Source organism: Apium graveolens, chromosome 4 (assembly GCF_009905375.1).
Source record: "Apium graveolens cultivar Ventura chromosome 4, ASM990537v1, whole genome shotgun sequence".
In the NCBI taxonomy this organism is placed as follows: domain Eukaryota; kingdom Viridiplantae; phylum Streptophyta; class Magnoliopsida; order Apiales; family Apiaceae; genus Apium; species Apium graveolens.
Window position 1 is genome coordinate 174,048,935 of NC_133650.1, and position 26,060 is coordinate 174,074,994.

A 26,060-nucleotide genomic window follows, 5' to 3' on the forward strand; every position below is an offset into this window, starting at 1 on the left:
TGGGGTTTACCCCTCTTTCAAATTATTAATGAAATATATTTTAAATTTGAAAAAAAAATTATATATGATTAAAAGGCTGAAATTATGAAACTAATCCCTGAAAAAAATTACATAAGGAATTAAAAGGAAAAAGAAAGAATAGAGCAGAGAAGGTTACGAGGAACATTTCAACCTAAGGACATGATCACGGAGGCCAACCTTAAGAAGATTGGAGCTTTATCCGAAAGGGTTGGCTCTCTTTACAAATATCGAGATTTTTACAATGGAAAGCCCTCCTCACAGCTCTGAAAAGGCTAGAGGGCTTAATGCCACAGAGTTGGTTCAACTGGACATCAGTAGACAAGTAGACTTAGAAGAAGGTATAAAAACAATCCGACATAGGACGTGTCATAAGTTTATTATGCGTCATGCGTGTGCTCACCCTTCTTTTTACATGCATAACTTTTATTTAGCGTGATACATGTACTTATCTTTCTAACCCATATATTTACTTTTAACGCGTCATATCTAGGACGCGTCCTTGTATAATATGCATGGCTACGAGATGGTCATGATGTGGCAAGTCTGTCACTTATATTTTCCTCACAAAAAGTGAACTTTCTAGCATTCACAATGAACACTTGGTTGAAGTCTCATACACATCTTCATAATCCATGCAACTGTAGTGGACGCGTCATCCCATCAGGGCTCGTCATCATTATAATTCGGGGAATTTTTTGAGGTGCTCATAAAATTGGTTTATCCTTGTTTTTATTTTCAAACAACTCATATTATGCAGGCATTTCATTTTTTATATTACCATACGTCTTTAGTCTTCAAGACGCGTCTACATTTCTGGACACGTCCTGTACTGATATCTTACATGTCTTCTTTCAGATATGACTTCTCTTCCAAAAGGGTTTTCCATAGGGGTCTCCAAGAGACTGAGAGCCAGGAAGCGGGCTCCTGCAAAGTCTGATCCAAAATCTAAAGATCCCTCACCGGTGGTGGTTCCTTCTCATCTTTCCAAGATCATTGACATCACCGTAGTCAACATCTCAGATAAGGAGGGCGCGCCCCCCAAACGCCAAAAGACAATTCCTGACGATCAATCTTTCGTCCTCAGATATCTGGGCGTGTCCTCATCTGGGACCTTTACTGAAGAGGAGGTAAGGGGCTGGACATTCAGAACAGAGCAATAGACCGAAGAAGCCATGGTGAGAGCAACAGCTGAGCTCCATTTCCATGCAAGGCAGAGTGCCAACAAAGCTGTTAGACTCAGGGCGCACCTTGCTGTCACCGATACTGGTAAGAGCCAGGCTGAAGACAAAATCAGATCTTTGGAAAAGGGCATTACTTTGCTCACCCAAGAGAAAGATGTTAACATCAAGCATCTGCAAGAAGACAGGACCCGTCTTGAGGGTGAGAAATCATAGCTTGAAGGTACTGTTGTCTCTGTGGAGAAGGCTATGGAGGGCGTAGTCACTCTAAATTCTACCATGCAGCTGGAGCTTGATACTCTGAATGATGACAGACTGCACGGCTGGAAAGAAGAGAAGAAATTGGTGTATCAAAATAGGTTTACAGATGGCTTTGAAGAGTGGTGTTCCGGGTTCATAGCAAATGACCCAGAATACACCTTCTCTAAGTTTGATGAAGATACCCAGAAGTGGGTGAATGATTTCTTAATCAGGGTTGCAGACTCTATCAAGAACAAAAGGATTGTCATAGGCCTGGAAGAGGACGACGCGTCCCCTGCGCCTTCTCCACTCTAGGCCCAGCCTCCACCTTCTCCTCCAAAAGACAAGGGTAAACATCAGGACGTGTCTCCTGCTTAGGACGCGTCTTATGTTTATTATGAACTTTATCTGAACTATCTCAAGGGTGTAGGTCCCTTTTAAGCCCTGCAAGCTGTAAGCTTATTACTGTGTATTTGTTGGATGATACACTTTAAATTGTTCTTAATTTTCTTATCTTTATATCTTTTAAATATTTTTATCATGTGGGCGCGTCCTCATAGACGGACGCGTCAGCCATTCATTTTTAAAAAACAAGAACGTTGAAATGACATACAATTTTAAATGATCATAGCTTTTATTGAATAATGCGCTCTAGTGTCAAAAGTGCACCAGTCCCATGACTACTATGCTCTGTGGGGAACTTATTCGAAAATACGATCCTTCAATTTTAAGGTAAGTAGTACATGCACTACCCCCCTAGGCTTACAGGAATTTTATTGCTTCTAGCCTATAATCTGTTCATAGCCCTAAATATATAATTGAAAGTGAAAACATGATATGTAAGGGGCCAAAGCCGCACCTTACTGATAATACTTTCGGAGATGCTCCGCATTCCATGCTCGCGGAACCAACTTCCCTTCCAAGTCCTCAAGGTGATAAGTACCCTTCCACAAAATTACTTTTATCTTGTATGGTCCTTCCCAATTAGCTCAAAATACTCCATGCTGGGGATTCTTTGTGTTTTTCATCACCTTCCTGAGCACCAAATCTCCTACCTTCAGTAGTTATCCCTTCATCTTCTTATTGTAATACCTTGCAGCACGTTGTTTATATGTCGTGAGCCTCAGCTGAGAATTTTCTCCAAGAGATCTAAATGAAGCCTTTGGTTGATTTCTGCATTTTCCTCCGTGTAACGATCTCTACGAAGCGACCCTGAGCCAACCTCCACAGGAACCATAGCTTCATAACCGTAAGTCAGCATAAACGGAGTTTCCCCCGTAGTAGATCTCGGAGTAGTGTTGTAGGATCACATCACTTTTGAGAGTTCTTCGGGCCAATTTCCTTTGCGCTCCTCCAATTTTGTCTTAATGGTATGCTTCATTATTTTATTCACGGCCTCTGTTTGTCCATTGCTTTGAGGATGATAGACTGCTGCTAATTCCTTCTTAATTTTCAGATCCTCACACAACTATCGCAACTCCTTGCTATCAAACTGCTTTCCGTTGTCAGAGACAAGTTTGTAAGGAATTCCAAATCTGCACACGATAGAATTGAAGATAAATTCTTTAATCTTCTTCGCGGTGATAGTCGTCAGCGGCATAGCTTCTGCCCATTTAGTAAAGTAATCAACCGCAACCACTGCATACTTGACATCTCCTTTAGCGTTAGGGAATTCCCCAATAAGATCATCCCCCCAAATAGAAAATTGCCATGGGCTCACCATAGGCATCAAGAGCGTCGCTGGCATAGAAGAGTAATTCGCAAAACATTGGCAGCGATCGCAGGCTCTAACGAAATTTGCGGCATCCTCCTTCACAGTGGGCCAATAATAACCTTGGCATAAAACTTTCATCGCCAACGAGTTATACCCCGAGTGATTAACACAGATCCCTTATGTACTTCCCTTAAGATGTAATTTCTCTCTTCTTTATCGAAAAATCTGAGCAGCGGTTGATTGAAGCCCCTTTTATACAAAACCTCATCATATACCACATACCTTGCGGCCTGGTAGCGGAGTCGTCTAGCCTTGAACTTATCCTCAGGAAGTGCTCCCTTGTGAATATAATCAAGAATGGGCATCATCCATGTTTTCTTGGGAGCCTCATCTACTTGCATCACCTCAACCTCTGGGATACTAAGAATCTCCTGGATTTCTAGGGGTATAGATCCCAACAACACAGCCTCCTGGGATCCCATTTTTTCCAGGGCATCCGTGTTCTTGTTCTTTTCCTTTGGTACACATTCCAGCCGAACCTCTTTTAACTTTCCAATCAGGAGCTGCGTGCACCTCAAGTACAATTCTGTATGCGGTCCTCAAGCTTGAAACCCCCCATTCACCTGGTTTACCACCAACTCCGAGTCACTTTTTGCAATTAGGTTCCGTACTTCCATTTCCAAAGAGATCTTCAGGACATTGATCAATGCTACATATTCCGTATCATTATTCGTTGCATAAAATTTGAAGTAAATTGCACTAATCAAATGATGGCCTTCCGGAGACATGAGTACTATGCACGCGCCTTCTCCTCCATTACTAACCACCTCATCTACATGCAAGATCCACCAGGGATGTGGAAAGTCCTCTAAAAACTCCTCAGTATGAGGGGGATGTAGTACTACCAAAGCCTTATCATCAACTGCAGAATCAAATTCTAACAAAAAATCGGCTAAGGCCTGCCCTTTAATCACTGTACGGGGCATGTATTCCAAGTCAAACTGTCCCAACTCCATAGCCCATTTCAACATTCTCTGTGATGATTCTGGCTTATGAAGGACTTGCCGCAGAGGATATGTTGTATGGACTTCAATTCTATGGGCCTGGAAGTATGGGCGAAGCTTCCTTGACATAAGGATCAAGGCATAAACCAGCTTCTCCATACTTGTCTAGCGAGTTTCAGCATCGTGCAATCGCTTTCTCATATAATTCACTAGTAATTGTTACGCATCCTCTTCTTTTACTAGCACAGCGCTGATTGAATACTCGGAAACGGCAAGGTATAGGATTAGAGATTCTACATCTAATAGTTTTGACAACATGGGAGGGTTCCCCAGTTGTTCCTTGATCCTCCTAAAAACCTCTTCACATTCTGGTGTCCATACAAAGTCTTTCCCTGCCACTTTAATTCCCTTAAAGAATTCTTTGCACCTCTCAGATGATTTAGAGACAAATCGGTTCAACGCGGCAATCCTTCCAGTTAGGCTTTGCACCTGCTTTACAGTGGTGGGAGATTTCATGTCTAGCAATGCTTTGATCTTTGCAGGGTTAGCTTCAATTCCTCTATGATTGACGATGAACCCAAGAAACTTGCATGACTCCACACCGAACAAGCACTTCTGTGGATTCAACTTCATGCGATACCTTCTTAGAATGTTAAACATTTCAATCAAGTGTTCGATATGATCATTTGCCTCTTTGGACTTTACCAACATATCGTCCACATATACCTCCATGGTTCTCCAAATGATTCTTGAACATCATGTTCACCAACCGGTGGTAGGTCGCGCCAACGTTGATCAATCCAAATGGCATCCCTATGTAGCAATATAACCCTCTATCAGTGATGAAGGATGTATAGCAAGGCATGCCCTGCCGTCACGTCAACCAACTAATCAATTTGTGGGAGCAGAAAACTATATTTTGGGCAAGCTTTGTTGAGATCTGTGAAATCTACATACATCATCCACTTCCCATTTGGTTTTTTCACAAGCACTGGATTCGTAAGCCATTCATGGTAAAAAGAATCTTTAATCAAACCAACTTCCGACAAGATATCTACCTCTTCCTTTAATGTTATCGCCCTTTCCCCGCTCACCGGGCGACGCTTTTGTCGTATGCCCGTGCAATTAGGGAAAATGTTCAGCCGATGACACATTACCCCTGGGTCGATTTCCACCATGTCCGAATGACTCCATGCGAAGACATCGAGATTTTTAATCAGAAAATGGGTAAGCCTTTCCCTCGTTTCATAACTTAGTTGAGATCCCACCTTCAAAACCTTGCTTGGGTCATCTTTATCGACCGAAACAGATATTGTGTCTTCGGCCGGCCCCATTTTCTCGGCAGGCATAGGGATCCTGGGATCTAGATCAAAATTAAAGTCCCGGGGGTCCTCGACTTCCATTCCTACATTTGAGGGTACATCCCTATATGTGGGAGCATCCACCTCTGGACAAGGCATGGCTTTATGCAATGCAGGTGTGGAGGGCGCGTCCTCGTTTTGAGGAGCATCAACCTCAATTTCATTTTCACTTTTCTAGGGCGCGTCCTGCCTTTGAGGAGCATCCACCATGAGGTTACTTTCTAGACTTTGTAAAATCTCACTTCTTCCTTCCAGCCTTTCTCCATTAACCTCCTTTCGCACAATCCCTTCTTATTGATTCACCACGATTTTCTCCACACTGCGGATCCTCGAAATATTCCCCAACATCAAAGTTGGGGCCTCGGTGACATGAGTTTCTTCTTCCTCTGGATCTTCCACAAAATAATGGGCATGAACCTCCCCACTTGGTTTTTCTTGAATGTCCGCCGCGTCTTCAAATGGAAGACCTTTTCCCTCATACCTTCTACTGCGAAATTCTTTAAAAGCCTTGTGATAGCAGTCGCGTGATTTATATTGCGACCCTCTCAGACTGCCCACTATGTTAGGTGTTGGGAACTTTATCATCAAATGATGTATCGAGGTTATCACCCTGAACGCTCGCAACTAAGGTCTGACAACTAACACATTGTGCGCGGAATCCTGATCCAGCACTTCGAAGTCTATCATATGAGTGACAGACAGAGCTCTTTCCCCAAGTGTGACAGGAAGCCTAGCCGAACCCATAACTCTTACTGCCTCTCCAGTAAAACCGTAGATGTGTGCATCTTTAAAATTCATGTCACTATCCGAGAAACCCAATTTCTTATATGTGCTATAATACAGGATGTTCATAGAGCTCCCGTTGTCCAAGAAGACTCGATACACGTTTATTACCCCAAATTTGGCTATATTCCCACAATTGTGGATGCGTCTACCACCTAGGGCGCGTCCTATATATATTTTTTTTTAGTTATTTCAGTCAAGAGTTGAATAGACGCATCGTCACCCTAGGACGCGTCATCTTACTATGTTTCCTGTGATAGATTTGTAGGACACGTCTTCACAACACCCCATCTCCTCCCTTACTTTTTTTTACATATGTACTAAGATTATGATGTTTATAAAGGTATAATTATATCTCATACTATACTTGGGAATATTGCAATATTCATAGGTTAATTGTTTTCTGCTATTCGAGTGTAAGAAAAGTATTTCATTAATTTTATTTAGATCTTTTATTTATTTTCAATTACATGATGAGTTGGGGTTTACCCCTCTTTCAAATTATTATTGAAATATATTTTAAATTTGAAACACAAAATTATATAAGACTAAAAGACTGAAACTATGAAACTAATCCCCAAAAAAATTACATACGGAATTAACAGGAAAAGAAAGAAGAGAGCAGAGAAGGTACTCAAGTACGCTAAGGAACATTTCAAACTCAAGGACATGATCACGCAGGCCAACCTTAAGAAGATTGGGGCTTTGTCCGAAAGGGTTGGCTCTCTTTGTAAATTTCGAGATTTTTACAATGGAAAGCCCGTCCTCACGGCCTCTGAAAAGGCTAGAGGGCTTAATGCCACAGAGTTGGTTCAACTGGACATCAGTAGACAAGTAGACTTAGAACAAGGTATAAACAATCAGACATAGGATGCGTCATAAGTTTATGGCGCGTCATGCGTGTGCTCACCCTTCTTTTTACATGCTTAACTTTTATTTAGCGTGATACATGTACTTGTCTTTCTAACCCATATATTTATTTTTGACGCGTCATATCTAGTAGGACGCGTCCTTGTATAATATGCATGGCTATGAGATGGTCATGTTGTGGCAAGTCTGTCACTTATATTTTCCTCACAAAAAGTGCACTTTCTAGCATTCACAATGAACACTTGGTTGAGGTCTCATACACATCTTCATAATCCATGCAACTATAATGGACGTGTCATCCCATCAGGGCGCGTCATCATTATAATTCGGGTAATTTTTTGAGGTGCTCATAAAATTGGTTTATCCTTGTTTTTATTTTCAAAAAACTCATATTATGCAGGCATATCATTTTTTATATTACCATACGTCTTTAGTCTTCAAGATGCATCCACATTTCTGGACACGTCCTGTACTGATATCTTACATGTCTTTTTTTAGATATGACTTCTCTTCCAATTGGGTTTTCCATAGGGGCCTCCAAGAAACTGAGAGCCAGGAAGCAGGCTCCTGCAAAGCCTGATCCAAAAGCTAAAGATCCCTCACCGGTGGTGGTTCCTTCTCCTCTTCCCAAGATCATTGACACCACCGTGGTCAACATCTCAGATAAGGAGGACGCGCCCCCCAAACGCCAAAAGACAATTCCTGACGATCAATCTTTCATCCTCAGATATCTGGGCCCATCCTTATCTGGGACATTTACTGAAGAGGAGGTAAAGGGCTGGACATTCAGAACAGAGCAAGAGACTGAAGAAGCCATGATGAGAGCAACAGCTGAGCTCCATTTACATGCAAGGCAGAGCGCCAACATAGCTGCTAGACTCAGGGCGCACCTTGTTGTAATCGACACTACTAAGAGCCAACTGAAGACAATATCAGATCTTTGGAAAAGAGCATTACTTTGCTCACCCAAGAGAAAGATGTTGAGATTAAGCGTTTGTAAGAAGACAGGACTCGTCTTGGGGGTGGGAAAGCGTAGCTTGAAGGTACTATTATCTCTGTGGAGAAGGCTTTGGAGAGCGTAGTCACTCTAAATTCCACCATGCAACTGGAGCTAGATCCTCTGAATGATGACAGACTACACGGCTGGAAAGAAGAGAATAAATTGATGTATCAAAATGGGTTTGCAGATGGTTTTGAAGAGTGGTGTTCCGGGTTCATAGCAAATGACCCTGAATGCACCTTCTCCAAGTTTGATGAAGATACCCAGAAGTGGGTGAATGATTTCATAATCAGGGCTGTAGACTCTATCAAGATGCGTCCACATTTCCCCTGGGTCGATTTCCACCATGTTCGAATGACTCCATGCGAAGACATCGAGATTTTTAATCAGAAAATGGGTAAGCCTTTCCCTCGTTTCATAACTTAGTTGAGATCCCACCTTCAAAACCTTGCTTGGGTCATCTTTATCGACCGGAACAGATATTGTGTCTTCGGCCGGCCCCATTTTCTCGGCAGGCATAGGGATCCTTGGATCCAGATCAAAATTAAAGTCCCGGGGGTCCTCGACTTCCATTCCTACATTTGAGGGTACATCCCTATATGTGGGAGCATCCACCTCTGGACAAGGCATGGCTTTATGCAATGCAGGTGTGGAGGGCGCGTCCTCGTTTTGAGGAGCATCAACCTCAATTTCATTTTCACTTTTCTAGGGCGCGTCCTGCCTTTGAGGAGCATCCACCATGAGGTTACTTTCTAGACTTTGTAAAATCTCACTTCTTCCTTCCAGCCTTTCTCCATTAACCTCCTTTCGCACAATCCCTTCTTATTGATTCACCACGATTTTCTCCACACTGCGGATCCTCGAAATATTCCCCAACATCAAAGTTGGGGCCTCGGTGACATGAGTTTCTTCTTCCTCTGGATCTTCCACAAAATAATGGGCATGAACCTCCCCACTTGGTTTTTCTTGAATGTCCGCCGCGTCTTCAAATGGAAGACCTTTTCCCTCATACCTTCTACTGTGAAATTCTTTAAAAGCCTTGTGATAGCAGTCGCGTGATTTATATTGCGACCCTCTCAGACTGCCCACTATGTTAGGTGTTGGGAACTTTATCATCAAATGATGTATCGAGGTTATCACCCTGAACGCTCGCAACTAAGGTCTGACAACTAACACATTGTACGCGGAATCCTGATCCAGCACTTCGAAGTCTATCATATGAGTGACAGACAGAGCTCTTTCCCCAAGTGTGACAGGAAGCCTAGCCGAACCCATAACTCTTACTGCCTCTCCAGTAAAACCGTAGATGTGTGCATCTTCAAAATTCATGTCACTATCCGAGAAACCCAATTTCTTATATGTGCTATAATACAGGATGTTCGTAGAGCTCCCGTTGTCCAAGAAGACTCGATACACGTTTATTACCCCAAATTTGGCTATATTCCCACAATTGTGGATGCGTCTACCACCTAGGGCGCGTCCTATATATATTTTTTTTAGTTATTTCAGTCAAGAGTTGAATAGACGCATCGTCACCCTAGGACGCGTCATCTTACTATGTTTCCTGCGATAGATTTGTAGGACACGTCTTCACAACACCCCATCTCCTCCCTTACTTTTTTTTACATATGTACTAAGATTATGATGTTTATAAAGGTATAATTATATCTCATACTATACTTGGGAATATTGCAATATTCATAGGTTAATTGTTTTCTGCTATTCGAGTGTAAGAAAAGTATTTCATTAATTTTATTTAGATCTTTTATTTATTTTCAATTACATGATGAGTTGGGGTTTACCCCTCTTTCAAATTATTATTGAAATATATTTTAAATTTGAAACACAAAATTATATAAGACTAAAAGACTGAAACTATGAAACTAATCCCCAAAAAAATTACATACGGAATTAACAGGAAAAGAAAGAAGAGAGCAGAGAAGGTACTCAAGTACGCTAAGGAACATTTCAAACTCAAGGACATGATCACGCAGGCCAACCTTAAGAAGATTGGGGCTTTGTCCGAAAGGGTTGGCTCTCTTTGTAAATTTCGAGATTTTTACAATGGAAAGCCCGTCCTCACGGCCTCTGAAAAGGCTAGAGGGCTTAATGCCACAGAGTTGGTTCAACTGGACATCAGTAGACAAGTAGACTTAGAACAAGGTATAAACAATCAGACATAGGATGCGTCATAAGTTTATGGCGCGTCATGCGTGTGCTCACCCTTCTTTTTACATGCTTAACTTTTATTTAGCGTGATACATGTACTTGTCTTTCTAACCCATATATTTATTTTTGACGCGTCATATCTAGTAGGATGCGTCCTTGTATAATATGCATGGCTATGAGATGGTCATGTTGTGGCAAGTCTGTCACTTATATTTTCCTCACAAAAAGTGCACTTTCTAGCATTCACAATGAACACTTGGTTGAGGTCTCATACACATCTTCATAATCCATGCAACTATAATGGACGTGTCATCCCATCAGGGCGCGTCATCATTATAATTCGGGTAATTTTTTGAGGTGCTCATAAAATTGGTTTATCCTTTTTTTATTTTCAAACAACTCATATTATGCAGGCATATCATTTTTTATATTACCATACGTCTTTAGTCTTCAAGATGCGTCCACATTTCTGGACACGTCCTGTACTGATATCTTACATGTCTTTTTTTATATATGACTTCTCTTCCAATTGGGTTTTCCATAGGGGCCTCCATGAAACTGAGAGCCAGGAAGCAGGCTCCTGCAAAGTCTGATCCAAAAGCTAAAGATCCCTCACCGGTGGTGGTTCCTTCTCCTCTTCCCAAGATCATTGACACCACCGTGGTCAACATCTCAGATAAGGAGGACGCGCCCCCCAAACGCCAAAAGACAATTCCTGACGATCAATCTTTCGTCCTCAGATATCTGGGCGCATCCTTATCTGGGACATTTACTGAAGAGGAGGTAAAGGGCTGGACATTCAGAACAGAGCAAGAGACTGAAGAAGCCATGATGAGAGCAACAGCTGAGCTCCATTTACATGCAAGGCAGAGCGCCAACATAGCTGCTAGACTCAGGGCGCACCTTGTTGTAATCGACACTACTAAGAGCCAAGCTGAAGACAATATCAGATCTTTGGAAAAGAGCATTACTTTGCTCACCCAAGAGAAAGATGTTGAGATTAAGCGTTTGTAAGAAGACAGGACTCGTCTTGGGGGTGGGAAAGCGTAGCTTGAAGGTACTGTTATCTCTGTGGAGAAGGCTTTGGAGAGCGTAGTCACTCTAAATTCCACCATGCAACTGGAGCTAGATCCTCTGAATGATGACAAACTACACGGCTGGAAAGAAGAGAATAAATTGATGTATCAAAATGGGTTTGCAGATGGTTTTGAAGAGTGGTGTTCCGGGTTCATAGCAAATGACCCTGAATACACCTTCTCCAAGTTTGATGAAGATACCCAGAAGTGGGTGAATGATTTCATAATCAGGGCTGTAGACTCTATCAAGAATAAAAGGATTGTCCTAGGTCTGGAAGAGGACGACGTGTCCCCTGCGCCTTCTCCACTTCAGGCCCAGCCTCCACCTTCTCCTCCAAAAGACCAGGGCAAACCTCAGGACGCGCCTCCTGCTTAGGACGCGTCTTATGTTTATTATGAACTTTATCTAAACTATCTCAAGGGTGTAGGTCCCTTTAAGCCCTGCAAGCTGTAAGCTTATTACTGTGTATGTGTTGGATGATGCACTTTAAATTGTTCTTAATTTTCTAATCTTTATATCTTTTAAATATTTTTATCATGTGGGCGCGTCCTCATAGATGGACGCGTCAACCATTCATTTTTTAGAAGACAAGAACGTTGAAGTGTGCAATTATTATATAAAATACCAGATTGGGCGCGTCCTATTACAGGACGCGTCCTTCCTTTATATCAAAAATCATCCACGTTTCCCATGTTGCTTTCTCTAATGAATTATGTAATGGACGCTTATCTTTTTCCAGGAAAAAATTACTTCATATTATTAACTCCATTTCAAAAATGTTAAAAGTTGAGCATTACCACAAGAGGGCGCGTCCTATTAAGAGGAGCATCAACCTCAACCATTGGCGCATCCTATGTAACGTGGGACGCGTCGTGTCAAGGTAAAAAATATTTCAAATGACATACAATTTTAAATGATCATAGCTTTTATTGAATAATGTGCTCTAGTGTCAAAGTGCACCAGTCACATGGCTACTATGCTCTGTGGGGAACTTATTCGAGAATACGATCCTTCAACTAGTTCTAAGGTAAGTAGTATATGCACCTATGCTAGGAGGAATTTTTTTGCTTCTAGCCTATAATATGGGCACAGCCCTAAATATATAATTGAGAGTGAGAACATGATATGTAAGGGGCCAAAGCCGCACCTTACTGATAATACTTTCGGAGATGCTCCGCATTCCATGCTCGCGGAACCAACTTCCCTTCCATGTCCTCAAGGTGATAAGTACCCTTCCACAAAATTACTTTTATCTTGTATGGTCCTTCCCAATTAGCTCAAAATACTCCATGCTGGGGATTCTTTGTGTTTGGCATTACCTTCCTGAGCACCAGATCTCCTACCTTCAGCAGATGTCCCTTTATCTTCTTATTGTAATACCTTGCAGCACGCTGTTTATATGCCGTGAGCCTCAGCTGAGAATTTTCTCTTGCTTCTTCCAAGAGATCTAAATGAAGCCTTTGGTTGATTTCTGCATTTTCCTCCCTGTAACGATCTCTACGAAGCGACCCTGAGCCAACCTCCACAGGAACCATAGCTTCATAACTGTAAGTCAGCATAAACGGAGTTTCCCCGTAGTAGATCTCGGAGTAGTGTTGTAGGATCACATCACTTTTGAGAGTTCTTCGGGCCAATTTCCTTTGCGCTCCTCCAATTTTGTCTTAATGGTATGCTTCATTATTTTATTCACGGCCTCTGTTTGTCCATTGCTTTGAGGATGATAGACTGCTGCAAATTCCTTCTTAATTTTCAGATCCTCACACAACTATCGCAACTCCTTGCTATCAAACTGCTTTCCGTTGTCAGAGACAAGTTTGTAAGGAATTCCAAATCTGCACACGATAGAATTGAAGATAAATTCTTTAATCTTCTTCGCGGTGATAGTCGTCAGCGGTATAGCTTCTGCCCATTTAGTAAAGTAATCAACCGCAACCACTGCATACTTGACATCTCCTTTAGCGTTAGGGAATTCCCCAATAAGATCAACCCCCCAAATAGAAAATTGCCACGGGCTCACCATAGGCATCAAGAGCGTCGCTGGCATAGATGAGTAATTCGCAAAACATTGGCAGCGATCGCAGGCTCTAACGAAATTTGCGGCATCCTCCTTCACAGTGGGCCATTAATAACCTTGGCATAAAACTTTCATCGCCAACGAGTTACCCCCCGAGTGATTACCACAGATCCCTTATGTACTTCCCTTAAGATGTAATTTCTCTCTTCTTTATCGAAAAATCTGAGCAGCGGTTGATTGAAGCCCCTTTTATACAAAACCTCATCATATACCACATACCTTGCGGCCTTGTAGCGAAGTCGTCTAGCCTTGAACTTATCCTCAGGAAGTGCTCCCTTGTGAATATAATCAAGAATGGGCATCATCCATGTTTTCTTGGGAGCCTCATCTACTTGCATCACCTCAACCTCTGGGATACTAAGAATCTCCTGGATTTCTAGGGGTATAGATCCCAACAACACAGCCTCCTGGGATCCCATTTTTTCCAGGGCATCCGTGTTCTTGTTCTTTTCCTTTGGTACACATTCCAGCCGAACCTCTTTTAACTTTCCAATCAGGAGCTGCGTGCACCTCAAGTACAATTCTCTATGCGGTCCTCAAGCTTGAAACCCCCCATTCACCTGGTTTACCACCAACTCTGAGTCACTTTTTGCAATTAGGTTCTGTACTTCCATTTCCAAAGAGATCTTCAGGCCATTGATCAATGCTACATATTCCGTATCATTATTCGTTGCATAAAATTTGAAGTGAATTGCACTAATCAAATGATGGCCTTCCGGAGACATGAGTACTATGCACGCGCCTTCTCCTCCATTACTAACCACCTCATCTACATGCAAGATCCACCGGGGATGTGGAAAGTCCTCTAAAAACTCCTCAGTATGAGGGGGATGTAGCACTACCAAAGCCTTATCATCAACTGCAGAATCAAATTCTAACAAAAAATCGGCTAAGGCCTGCCCTTTAATCACTGTACGGGGCATGTATTCCAAGTCAAACTGTCCCAACTCTATAGCCCATTTCAACATTCTCTCTGATGATTCTGGCTTATGAAGGACTTGCCGCAGAGGATATGTTGTATGGACTTCAATTCTATGGGCCTGGAAGTATGGGCGAAGCTTTCTTGACATAAGGATCAAGGCATAAACCAGCTTCTCCATACTTGTCTAGCGAGTTTCAGCATCGTGCAATCGCTTTCTCATATAATTCACTAGTAATTGTTGTGCATCCTCTTCTTTTACTAGCACAGCGCTGATTGAATACTCGGAAACGGCAAGGTATAGGATTAGAGATTCTCCATCTTATAGTTTTGACAACATGGGAGGGTTCCCCAGTTGTTCCTAGATCCTCCTAAAAACCTCTTCACATTCTGGTGTCCATACAAAGTCTTTCCCTGCCACTTTAATTGCCTTAAAGAATTCTTTGCACCTCTCAGATGATTTAGAGACAAATCGGTTCAACGCGGCAATCCTTCCAGTTAGGCTTTGCACCTGCTTTACAGTGGTGGGAGATTTCATGTCTAGTAGTGCTTTGATCTTTGCAGGGTTAGCTTCAATTCCTCTATGATTGACGATGAACCCAAGAAACTTGCATGACTCCACACCGAACAAGCACTTCTGTGGATTCAACTTCATGCGATACCTTCTTAGAATGTTAAACATTTCAATCAAGTGTTCGACATGATCGTTTGCCTCTTTGGACTTTACCAACATATCGTCCACATATACCTCCATGGTTCTCCAAATGATTCTTGAACATCATGTTCACCAACCGGTGGTAGGTCGCGCCAACGTTAATCAATCCAAATGGCATCCCTATGTAGCAATATAACCCTCTATCAGTGATGAAGGATGTATAGCAAGGCATGCCCTGCCGTCACGTCAACCAACTAATCAATTTGTGGGAGCGAAAAACTATATTTTGGGCAAGCTTTGTTGAGATCTGTGAAATCTACATACATCATCCACTTCCCATTTGGTTTTTTCACAAGCACTGGATTCGCAAGCCATTCGTGGTAAAAAGAATCTTTAATCAAACAAACTTCTGACAGGATATCTACCTCTTCCTTTAATGTTATCGCCCTTTCCCCGCTCACCGGGTGACGCTTTTGTCGTATGCCCGTGCAATTAGGGAAAATGTTCAGCCTATGACACATTACCCCTGGGTCGATTTCCACCATGTTCGAATGACTCCATGCGAAGACATCGAGATTTTTAATCAGAAAATGGGTAAGCCTTTCCCTCGTTTCATAACTTAGTTGTTCATATCTAGGACGCGTCCTTGTATAATATGCATGGCTATGAGATGGTCATGTTGTGGCAAGTCTGTCACTTATATTTTCCTCACAAAAAGTGCACTTTCTAGCATTCACAATGAACACTTGGTTGAGGTCTCATACACATCTTCATAATCCATGCAACTATAATGGACGTGTCATCCCATCAGGGCGCGTCATCATTATAATTCGGGTAATTTTTTGAGGTGCTCATAAAATTGGTTTATCCTTGTTTTTATTTTCAAACAACTCATATTATGCAGGCATATCATTTTTTATATTACCATACGTCTTTAGTCTTCAAGATGCGTCCACATTTCTGGACACGTCCTGTACTGATATCTTACATGTCTTTTTTTAGATATGACTTCTCTTCCAAATGGGTTTTCCATAGGGGCCTCCAAGAAACTGAGAGCCAGGAAGCAGGCTCCTGCAAAGTCTGATCCAAAAGCTAAAGATCACTCACCGGTGGTGGTTCCTTCTCCTCTTCCCAAGATCATTGACACCACCGTGGTCAACATCTCAGATAAGGAGGACGCGCCCCCCAAACGCCAAAAGACAATTCCTGACGATCAATCTTTCATCCTCAGATATCTGGGCGCATCCTTATCTGGGACATTTACTGAAGAGGAGGTAATGGGCTGGACATTCAGAACAGAGCAAGAGACTGAAGAAGCCATGATGAGAGCAACAGCTGAGCTCCATTTACATGCAAGGCAGAGCGCCAACATAGCTGCTAGACTCAGGGCGCACCTTGTTGTAATCGACACTGCTAAGAGCCAAGCTGAAGACAATATCAGATCTTTGGAAAAGAGCATTACTTTGCTCACCCAAGAGAAAGATGTTGAGATTAAGCGTTTGTAAGAAGACAGGACTCGTCTTGGGGGTGGGAAAGTGTAGCTTGAAGGTACTGTTATCTCTGTGGAGAAGGCTTTGGAGAGCGTAGTCACTCTAAATTCCACCATGCAACTGGAGCTAGATCCTCTGAATGATGACAGACTACACGGCTGGAAAGAAGAGAATAAATTGATGTATCAAAATGGGTTTGCAGATGGTTTTGAAGAGTGGTGTTCCGGGTTCATAGCAAATGACCCTGAATACACCATCTCCAAGTTTGATGAAGATACCCAGAAGTGGGTGAATGATTTCATAATCAGGGCTGTAGACTCTATCAAGAATAAAAGGATTGTCCTAGGTCTGGAAGAGGACGACGCGTCCCCTGCGCCTTCTCCACTTCAGGCCCAGCCTCCACCTTCTCCTCCAAAAGACCAGGGCAAACCTCAGGACGCGCCTCCTGCTTAGGACGCGTCTTATGTTTATTATGAACTTTATCTAAACTATCTCAAGGGTGTAGGTCCCTTTAAGCCCTGCAAGCTGTAAGCTTATTACTGTGTATGTGTTGGATAATGCACTTTAAATTGTTCTTAATTTTCTAATCTTTATATCTTTTAAATATTTTATCATGTGGGCGCGTCCTCATAGATGGACGCGTCAACCATTCATTTTTTAGAAGACAAGAACGTTGAAGTGTGCAATTATTATATAAAATACCAGATTGGGCGCATCCTATTACAGGACGCGTCCTTCCTTTATATCAAAAATCATCCACGTTTCCCATGTTGCTTTCTCTAATGAATTATGTAATGGACGCTTATCTTTTTCCAGGAAAAAATTACTTCATATTATTAACTCCATTTCAAAAATGTTAAAAGTTGAGCATTACCACAAGAGGGCGCGTCCTATTAAGAGGAGCATCAACCTCAACCATTGGCGCATCCTATGTAACGTGGGACGCGTCGTGTCAAGGTAAAAAATATTTCAAATGACATACAATTTTAAATGATCATAGCTTTTATTGAATAATGTGCTCTAGTGTCAAAGTGCACCAGTCACATGGCTACTATGCTCTGTGGGGAACTTATTCGAGAATACGATCCTTCAACTAGTTCTAAGGTAAGTAGTATATGCACCTATGCTAGGAGGAATTTTATTGCTTCTAGCCTATAATATGGGCACAGCCCTAAATATATAATTGAAAGTGAGAACATGATATGTAAGGGGCCAAAGCCGCACCTTACTGATAATACTTTCGGAGATGCTCCGCATTCCATGCTCGCGGAACCAACTTCCCTTCCATGTCCTCAAGGTGATAAGTACCCTTCCACAAAATTACTTTTATCTTGTATGGTCCTTCCCAATTAGCTCAAAATACTCCATGCTGGGGATTCTTTGTGTTTGGCATTACCTTCCTGAGCACCAGATCTCCTACCTTCAGCAGATGTCCATTTACCTTCTTATTGTAATACCTTACAGCACGCTGTTGATATGCCGTGAGCCTCATCTGAGAATTTTCCCTTGCTTCTTCCAAGAGATCTAAATGAAGCCTTTGGTTGACTTCTATATTTTCCTCCGTGTAACGATCTCTACGAAGCACCCTGAGCCAACCTTCATAGGGACCATAGCTTCATACCCGTAAGTCAGCATAAACGGAGTTTCCCCCATAGTAGATCTTGGAGTAGTGTATATATATGTACATTTGTATATATATATACATACACGCAAACGTACTACACGAAAACCCAACCACCGCCTGACATCCCGGAAAAATGATAAAAGTTGTACATCCAAGTCATTTATCAAGCTTATCCTGTCAAAACAAGGGTCTTACCCAAACACAACCCCGGGGCCTTGTAACCAACAATACCCCGGAGTTAAGGGCCACAAATCAAAGAAAAGGTGCATAACTTTTCCTAAGATGCAAAAATCAAGGGGCATACCCAAACACAACCCTGGGGCCTTGTAACCAACATCCCAGAGTTAGGGGCCACAAATCAAAGAAAAAGTGCAGAATTTTTCCTAAGATACAAAAATCAAGGGGCCTACCCAAACACAACCGGCCTTGTAACCAACAACACCCCGGAGTTAGGGGCCACAAATCAAAGAAAAAGGCAGCATTTTTCCTAACTTACAAACATTAAGGGGCCTCCCCAAACATAACTCTGGGCTACAAAACTACTCCCCTATCCGGAAACCCGCATAACAGAGTGGGAGATAAAAGATAGGGCATAATATAATTAGGCCCAAGAAATACTACAAAAGCCCAAGGTAAAAGGACCCCAGGCCCAAATGGCGATGGTCCGCGGACACGTGGCAGCCAATCAGGATCTCAACAGTGCCCTATTACCCAAAATAGCATGACAGCATCCCAACCAACCACGTGTCAAAACCTTAGGTTATCCCAGCAACAAAGGGACAGCTGGGCTCCGATGCTCATCTGGACCGTTCAATCATTCACCAACCAAGATTCATCAATGGCTAGGATCAAGAGGTACAAACGCCCAAAAAAGGGTTTTGGGGGTTACCACTACTTTCTTGCTCTCTACACAAATACACACACCAGTTCAATATATTTGAATAACTCATTTCTTCTTCTTCTTCTTTTTCTTGAAGAAACCTCATTCATATTCTTACGCCAGAGTTGTCGCGGGGACGACACCCCCCTCCGGTTTTGTTTTACAGAACCCCCCCCTGCAGCTTAACCCCACGTCATCATTCTTGTGTGGACGGAGCTCGAGCTCGGGTAAGGAGTGGAGAAGATTTGGGGAAGAAACAGGTTTATCAATACTCTTAGCAATATCTTACATTCAATATACTCACTGAAAATCAGTTAACTTATTCTCACATCGGTGATGAATCGGGGGACAATCCATTATGTTCTTCTCTTTGCAGGATGATCAAAGAGATATTGAACAATAATTGTCCAAGCAGAAGACTGGTTCCAACACTAAGTATATTATATATCTATTTAGACATTTAGTGTAAAGCATGATCTACATGAGTTGCATGGTTGTGAATTGTGTCATTTTGACACTAAAATAATTTAAAAGTCACACCATTTTAGTGTTATATGTTGAAAATGGTATTAATTACATCTTCACTCAATATCTATGTACAAATTTAATTAAATATTTTTTTGTGGTGAATAATATTTTTGTTATTTTATATTTTAAACATTCAGTTTACTAGGTTTATATTATCTTTTCAAATTAATTTTAAAGTTTAAAATATTTTATAATAAATATAAATCATGTCAAACAAAGAATTATTAACTAACTAATAATTAATTTTAAAATAATTAAATTAGACTTATTTTCACTTTGATCCCCAGTATCCATTATACCTTAATTAATAGATAATTTAGAAAATCAATGACAGTAAAACCTCCATAAATAATAATTTGATAAATGAATAGTTTTGTTCAATGAATACTTTTTTCAGTACGAATATAATAGAGACGATGTATTTTTTATCTCGATAAATGAATAATCTCGATTAATGAATAAAATATTTAGATCCAAATGTTATTAGTAAGTTATATTTTCTTTAATCAAATTATAAAGTTCAAAGTAAAACAAATATGTAAAGAAATTTGACAAACAGACTCAAGATTTCTAAACGACCATAAAAAAGAATCATGACTCATATTTCAATCAATTTTATCTAAAATTTGGACCCAATAGAACCATAACAGTTCAATTTATTACGGACAAACAAGAAAATAAATTTTGCTAAAATCTAGAGTTTGAGATCTAAATTGAGCTCTTCATCTTCATCGGTAGCTGCACTTGCTCCAATATTGTTTTGTGTGGAGGCAGAAGAATCTCCAAAGAAATCTCTAACTCCAACAAGCAGGGTACTTGTGGCTGCAGGAGGAGCCGAAACAGTAGTAGGGTTTGGTTTGGTCCCCATCTTGGCATAAAACTCTACCGGGAGACGCCAAGTATTGGTGGAAGAACTGGATGATTCCATTGACATATAATAAGGTGAGTTGTTATAAGTCATTGAATATCTACTCATTCCCTGTGAGAAGTTATTGTGTACAGCCACTCCTGGATAGTTAGGATAGCTTGCATAATAATTAGCATAATTGATAGGGTAGGGGTAGGGCTGGTAAGAAACAGGAATTTTAGCCTGCTTAGCCGCAGCCCATTGCCTCTTGTGCCCATTTTGGTGTCCTCCAAGGGCCATTGGTGAAGAGAAGGTTTTGTCGCAGTAACGACAAGGATACTGTAGGATCAAAGACGTTAACCAATATATATATATATGAATGTATAGACGCACACACACAAATGACAATACACATACAATGAGGCAAGCTCAGTTTTGTATTAATCAGAATGCTAAAGCAAAATAACCAGTTCTCAGCTTACAAAGCAAAGCACATACATACAGACGTTATTTAGACTAGCAGTGGTTGAGATAAACTAGGAGACCTCCCACATTCTAGTCATGCTATTACACACACCTAGAAACTCGATAAAAACCTATTGACTCAGTCCTGTTCCACACAAACAAGGACAACAATTTATTTTACTACTGAAATAAAACAAAATAAAACATGCAGAGTTTAGATTAAACTCCAACAAACTCCCCCTAATCTAAACTCCATGTAGATACTTCACACCCAGCAGTTCCCGCATTCCTTCAAACTTAGCTGTAGCCAACGCCTTAGTGAGTACATCAGCCCTCGGTTGGTTGGTATTGACATGTCTGAGAACCACTTCACCTCTCTCAACACATTCGCGTATAAAGTGATAACGGATGTCTATATGTTTACTCCTACCATAAAATACAGGATTCTTGGCAAGATCGATCGCAGACTTATTATCAATAAATAAAACAACTGGACCAGCACGTACATCAGTTATTTGTTCAGCAAATTTAAAAGCCATATACCTTGACATGCCGCTGCAGTTGCAGCCATAAATTCTGATTCACACGAGGACAATGCCACACACTTTTGTTTCTGAGACACCCAAGTAATAAGGTTTTCATTCAGGTAGAAAGCCATACCTCCCGTGGACCTCCTGTCATCTACATTGCCAGCAAAGTCACTATCAGAGTAGCCTGTTAGCAGGTAGTTCCCTTCACCTCTCGAGTAAACCAAACCATAGTCCAGAGTTCCTTGAACATAACAAAGAATACGTTTCACAGCTGCTAAGTGCAGTGTCGTAGGAGTCTCCATGAATCTACTTACTACTCCAACTGAGTAGGCTATGTCAGGCCTTGTGAAAACAAGGTACCTGAGACCCCCAACTAAGCTTTTAAACATGGTTGAATTAACCGCCTTGCCATGAAAATCCTTGTCCAAATTCTGCAATGGGTCCATGGGATATTTTACAGCGTTGCACCTCGTCATTCCAGCCTTCTCAATCATTTTCTTTGCATACGCAGACTGTTTAATCTCAATATTTCCATCCTTTTGCACCACTTCCATTCCTAGATAATATGACAATTTCCCGAGATCATTCATGTCAAATGCACTGCTCATCTCCTTCTTAAACTTATGTATATTACCAACGTTGGTTCCAGTGATCAAAAGGTCATCAACATATACTGCAACTACCAGAACCTCATCCCCTTCTCGCCTTGTGTACACAGAATGTTCATAGGGACACTTCACAAAACCCAGATCTTCCAGACATTTATTCAAGCGAGCATACCAAGCCCTGGGTGCTTGACGTAGCCCATATAACGCTTTCAGCAGCTTATAAACCTTATATTCCTGACCCTTCTTCACAAAACCCTCAGGCTGGACAATGTATACCTCCTCTTGAAGGTCCTCATTCAAGAATGCCGATTTTACATCAAGGTGATGAACCTCCCATGCATTTTTAGCAGCAAGAGCAAGTAATAATCGCACGGTTTCCAGCCTAGTCACAGGTGCAAAAACCTCTTCATAATCGATTCCTTGTTGCTGCACATAGCCTTTGGCAACCAAACGTGCCTTATGCTTCGTGACATTTCCCTCTGCATCTCGTTTCAACTTGAACACCCACTTAAGTCCAATGGCTTTGTGGCCTTGTGGCAGCTCAGTAAACTCCCAGGTCTTGTTATCTTCAATAGCTTTAATTTCAGTTTGCATAGCATCTCGCCACACCTGCTCAGTAACAGCTTGTTTGAAGTTGCTTGGTTCATCGACTGCTGCCATTAGAAGCTCCTCATCATATAATGCAACCTCTGGTGCTTCATTGTATATATCACTTAACATCCTCATCCTTCTAGGTCCACCATCACTCAATTCTGCATCACTGTTAGCCAAGGAAGAATGAACAGAGCCACCACTTGGAGAGGTACTCGAGTCACTTGAATGAGCACTTGAATGAGAATTCTCATCACTTGAATTCTCAGCACCAGGAGTTACATCTCCCCCAGAATTCTCATTCGATGTTGGCTGCTCCTGGGCATTACCAGAGATTTTGATGAAATTGAATACTGTGTGCCCCCTTTCTTGTTGTTCTTCCCAGGGCCAACTTTGGCTTTCGTTGAAGATGACATCTCGACTCACATGAATGGTTCCCTCATTTGGATCGTAGAGATGGTGAGCTTTACTCCCAGGTTCACTGCCCAAGTATATCATTACTCGACTACGGTCGTCCAATTTCTTGGTGTGAACTCCTGGCACCTTCATGTGTGCAATACACCCGAAGATTTTGAGATGATGCAACTGTGGTTTGCTCCCCTTCCAGGCTTCATGAGGTGTTTTTCCGGCTACAGCTCGAGTGGGCAGCATATTCAAGCAATAAACCGAGTGTCTCACAGCCTCTCGCCAGAAAATTGCAGGCATATTCATCCCCTTCAAGAAACTTCTTACCATGGCCACGACAGTCCTATTTCTGCGTTCAACGACGACATTCTGTTGGGGTGAGTATGGAGCTGTGAAATGTCGTTGAATACCAGCCTCTTCACAGTATAATTTGAATTCCTTAGAACAGAATTCACCACCACGGTCAGTCCATAGTACTTTTATCACTTTATCAGATTCTTTCTCAACCAATTTTCTGAAGGTTTTAAACATCGTGAGTGCCTCGTCCTTAGATTTCAGTAAATAGACCCACATATATCTACTAAATTCGTCAACCAGCAACAGAAAATACCGATTTCCGGCAGAAGTTTGTGGTGTGAATGGGCCACAAATATCTGCATGTATCAGCTCCAAGACAGATTGAGCACAAAAATTCGATTTTGCAGGGAATGAACTCCGAGTTTGTTTAGACATCAAACAGCCATCACACAGTGCCTTGGGGTGAATCAGTTTTGGCAAACCATGAGCCATTTCTTCATTGGACATCATAATCAAAGCAGGGAAATTTACATGGCCAAGACGAGAATGCCAAAGCCATGTATCTTTCTCAACCTTGGAGATCAAACAAGTATGCTCACTACTTTCAATTCTGATCTTGTACAATCTATTAGCAGTACGTTCCACTTTCATTAACAATTTCCCTTGGTCATCACGAACCCAAAGATACTCTCCTTGTAGCACTACTTTATTTCCCTCTTCGGATAATTGCCCCAGACTTATAATATTATTACGAAGAGAGGGAATATAATATACCTCGTGCAGCTTTCGTGTTTCACCATTTTTGCAATTCATCGTAATAGACCCTTTGCCTCTGATTGTCACTGTGGAGTTGTCACCAAATCTCACTTGTCCAGTCACTGTCTCATCTAGCGAGCTAAATTTGCTACTTTGGCATGTCATGTGGTTTGATGCTCCGTTATCAAGATACCACACGTCAGTGTCGACATTGGTTTCTTTGCTCTGCTTCAGCACCGGGATAACACCCTTCTCGTTCAGCAATACCATTCCCCTGTTCGTCACTTCTCCACATTCAGTCAAAAGTAAGGCAGGTTCATCTCCCAGGACTTCAGTCTGATTCAAGTTCACCTCCAGTTCAGGTTTCTTAAAACGCTTTGGTTTCTTACACTCGGCTGCATAATGACCGTAGGCTTGACAGTTGAAGCACCTCACGTGGCTTTTGTCACGATTCCAACGCCCCCGTGCATTCATTGATCCCTCTGTGCCTCTGTTAGCAGATCGATTTTGCCACTCCTCCCTGGTGAGCAAAAGTTTGCCCTCCTTTGTTTCCCTCCTTAACCATTCCTCCTCTGTCAGCAATAATTGATCCTTATTTGCACTGCTGTTCGCACCAGCTTGACCCCTCATTCTCTCTTCATGAGTTTTGAGTGACCCTATTGTCTCCTCTACTGTCATCTTCTCAAGATCACCGAATTGTTCAATTGTTGAGGCGATTTGCAGAAACTTGGGTGGGACTGCACGCAGCAACTTCTTGACAACATAGCTTTCACTCACTTCTGAGCCTAGTGCACGTATATTTGACACTAGCCCATTGATTTTCAGGTAAAAATCGTCAATCTTATCTGTCTCCTTCATGACTAAGGCTTCAAACTCTGCCTGTAATGTCTGAACTTTGGCCGTCTTGGCCCGATCAGCTCCTTGACATATGGTCTTTATTGCCTCCCACGCCTCTTTCGACGTCTTCTTTTCTGCCAGGGACAACAATACATCCTCGAGAATCCCTTGATAGATCATAGCCAGTACAATCTTATCCATTTTTTCTTCAGTTACACCTTTTGGATCGCTGGGCTCAACAGCCTTCCACACTCCGTGGGCTTGCATATACACTCTCATTTTCATGGACCAGGCTGTGTAGTTCTCCCGTGTAAGTGTTGGATAACTCAGGCCTATTGATCCTCCCTTAACCTTGTTCTCCTCCATGGTTGTTGTTTTCGACATTCACGTACCCAGTGTTGCAGGCTCTGATACCACAATGTAGGATCAAAGACGTTAACCAATATATATATATATGAATGTATAGACGCACACACACAAATGACAATACACACACAATGAGGCAAGCTCAGTTTTGTATTAATCAGAATGCTAAAGCAAAACAACCAGTTCTCAGCTTACAAAGCAAAGCCCATACATACAGATGTTATTTAGACTAGCAGTGGTTGAGATAAACTAGGAGACCTCCCACGTTCTAGTCATGCTGTTACACACACCTAGAAACTCGATAACAACCTATTGACTCAGTCTTGTTCCACACAAACAAGGACAACAATTTATTTTACTACTGAAATAAAACAAAATAAAACATGCAGAGTTTAGATTAAACTCCAACAGACACATCTTTTTTTCTTTTTTCTCTTTAGGTTCCTCGTAATTTATTGGTTGTTGAAGTTGTGGTGGTGCATTTGAGATTGGTTGGTTTTGGGGTTGGACAACATCATCACCTTCCTTTGTATCACCTTCCATCTCCAAAGGAAAGGCTTTGGAGGGCTGGGGCTGGGAGGAAGGAGATTGTTGGAAGTCTTTGGTGGCCATAATATAATGTACACTTGCACTATACTGCAGGAAGATGTGTATTGAAGTTATAAACTTTGGAAGAACTGAAGATTGCATGAACTATAAATATTGTACAAGAAAGTGTATCTCGGGTCAGATTATAATAATATTATTATTACTTTTCATAAGATACAATAT

At 41.7% G+C, this 26,060-nt stretch overlaps 2 protein-coding genes across 2 annotated transcripts; both read right to left on the bottom strand.

The window, feature by feature from the left end:
• Positions 1-3,752: 3,752 nt before the first annotated feature.
• LOC141719164 (uncharacterized) lies at positions 3,753-4,316 on the bottom strand. Its single transcript, XM_074521546.1, has one exon. The coding sequence runs from the start codon at positions 4,314-4,316 to the stop codon at positions 3,753-3,755; it is 564 nt and encodes a 187-aa protein (XP_074377647.1).
• A 9,711-nt stretch (positions 4,317-14,027) lies between these two features.
• On the bottom strand, positions 14,028-14,591 carry LOC141719165 (uncharacterized). The gene has a single exon (XM_074521547.1). It carries the CDS (start codon positions 14,589-14,591, stop codon positions 14,028-14,030), a length of 564 nt encoding a protein of 187 aa, XP_074377648.1.
• Positions 14,592-26,060: the final 11,469 nt, after the last annotated feature.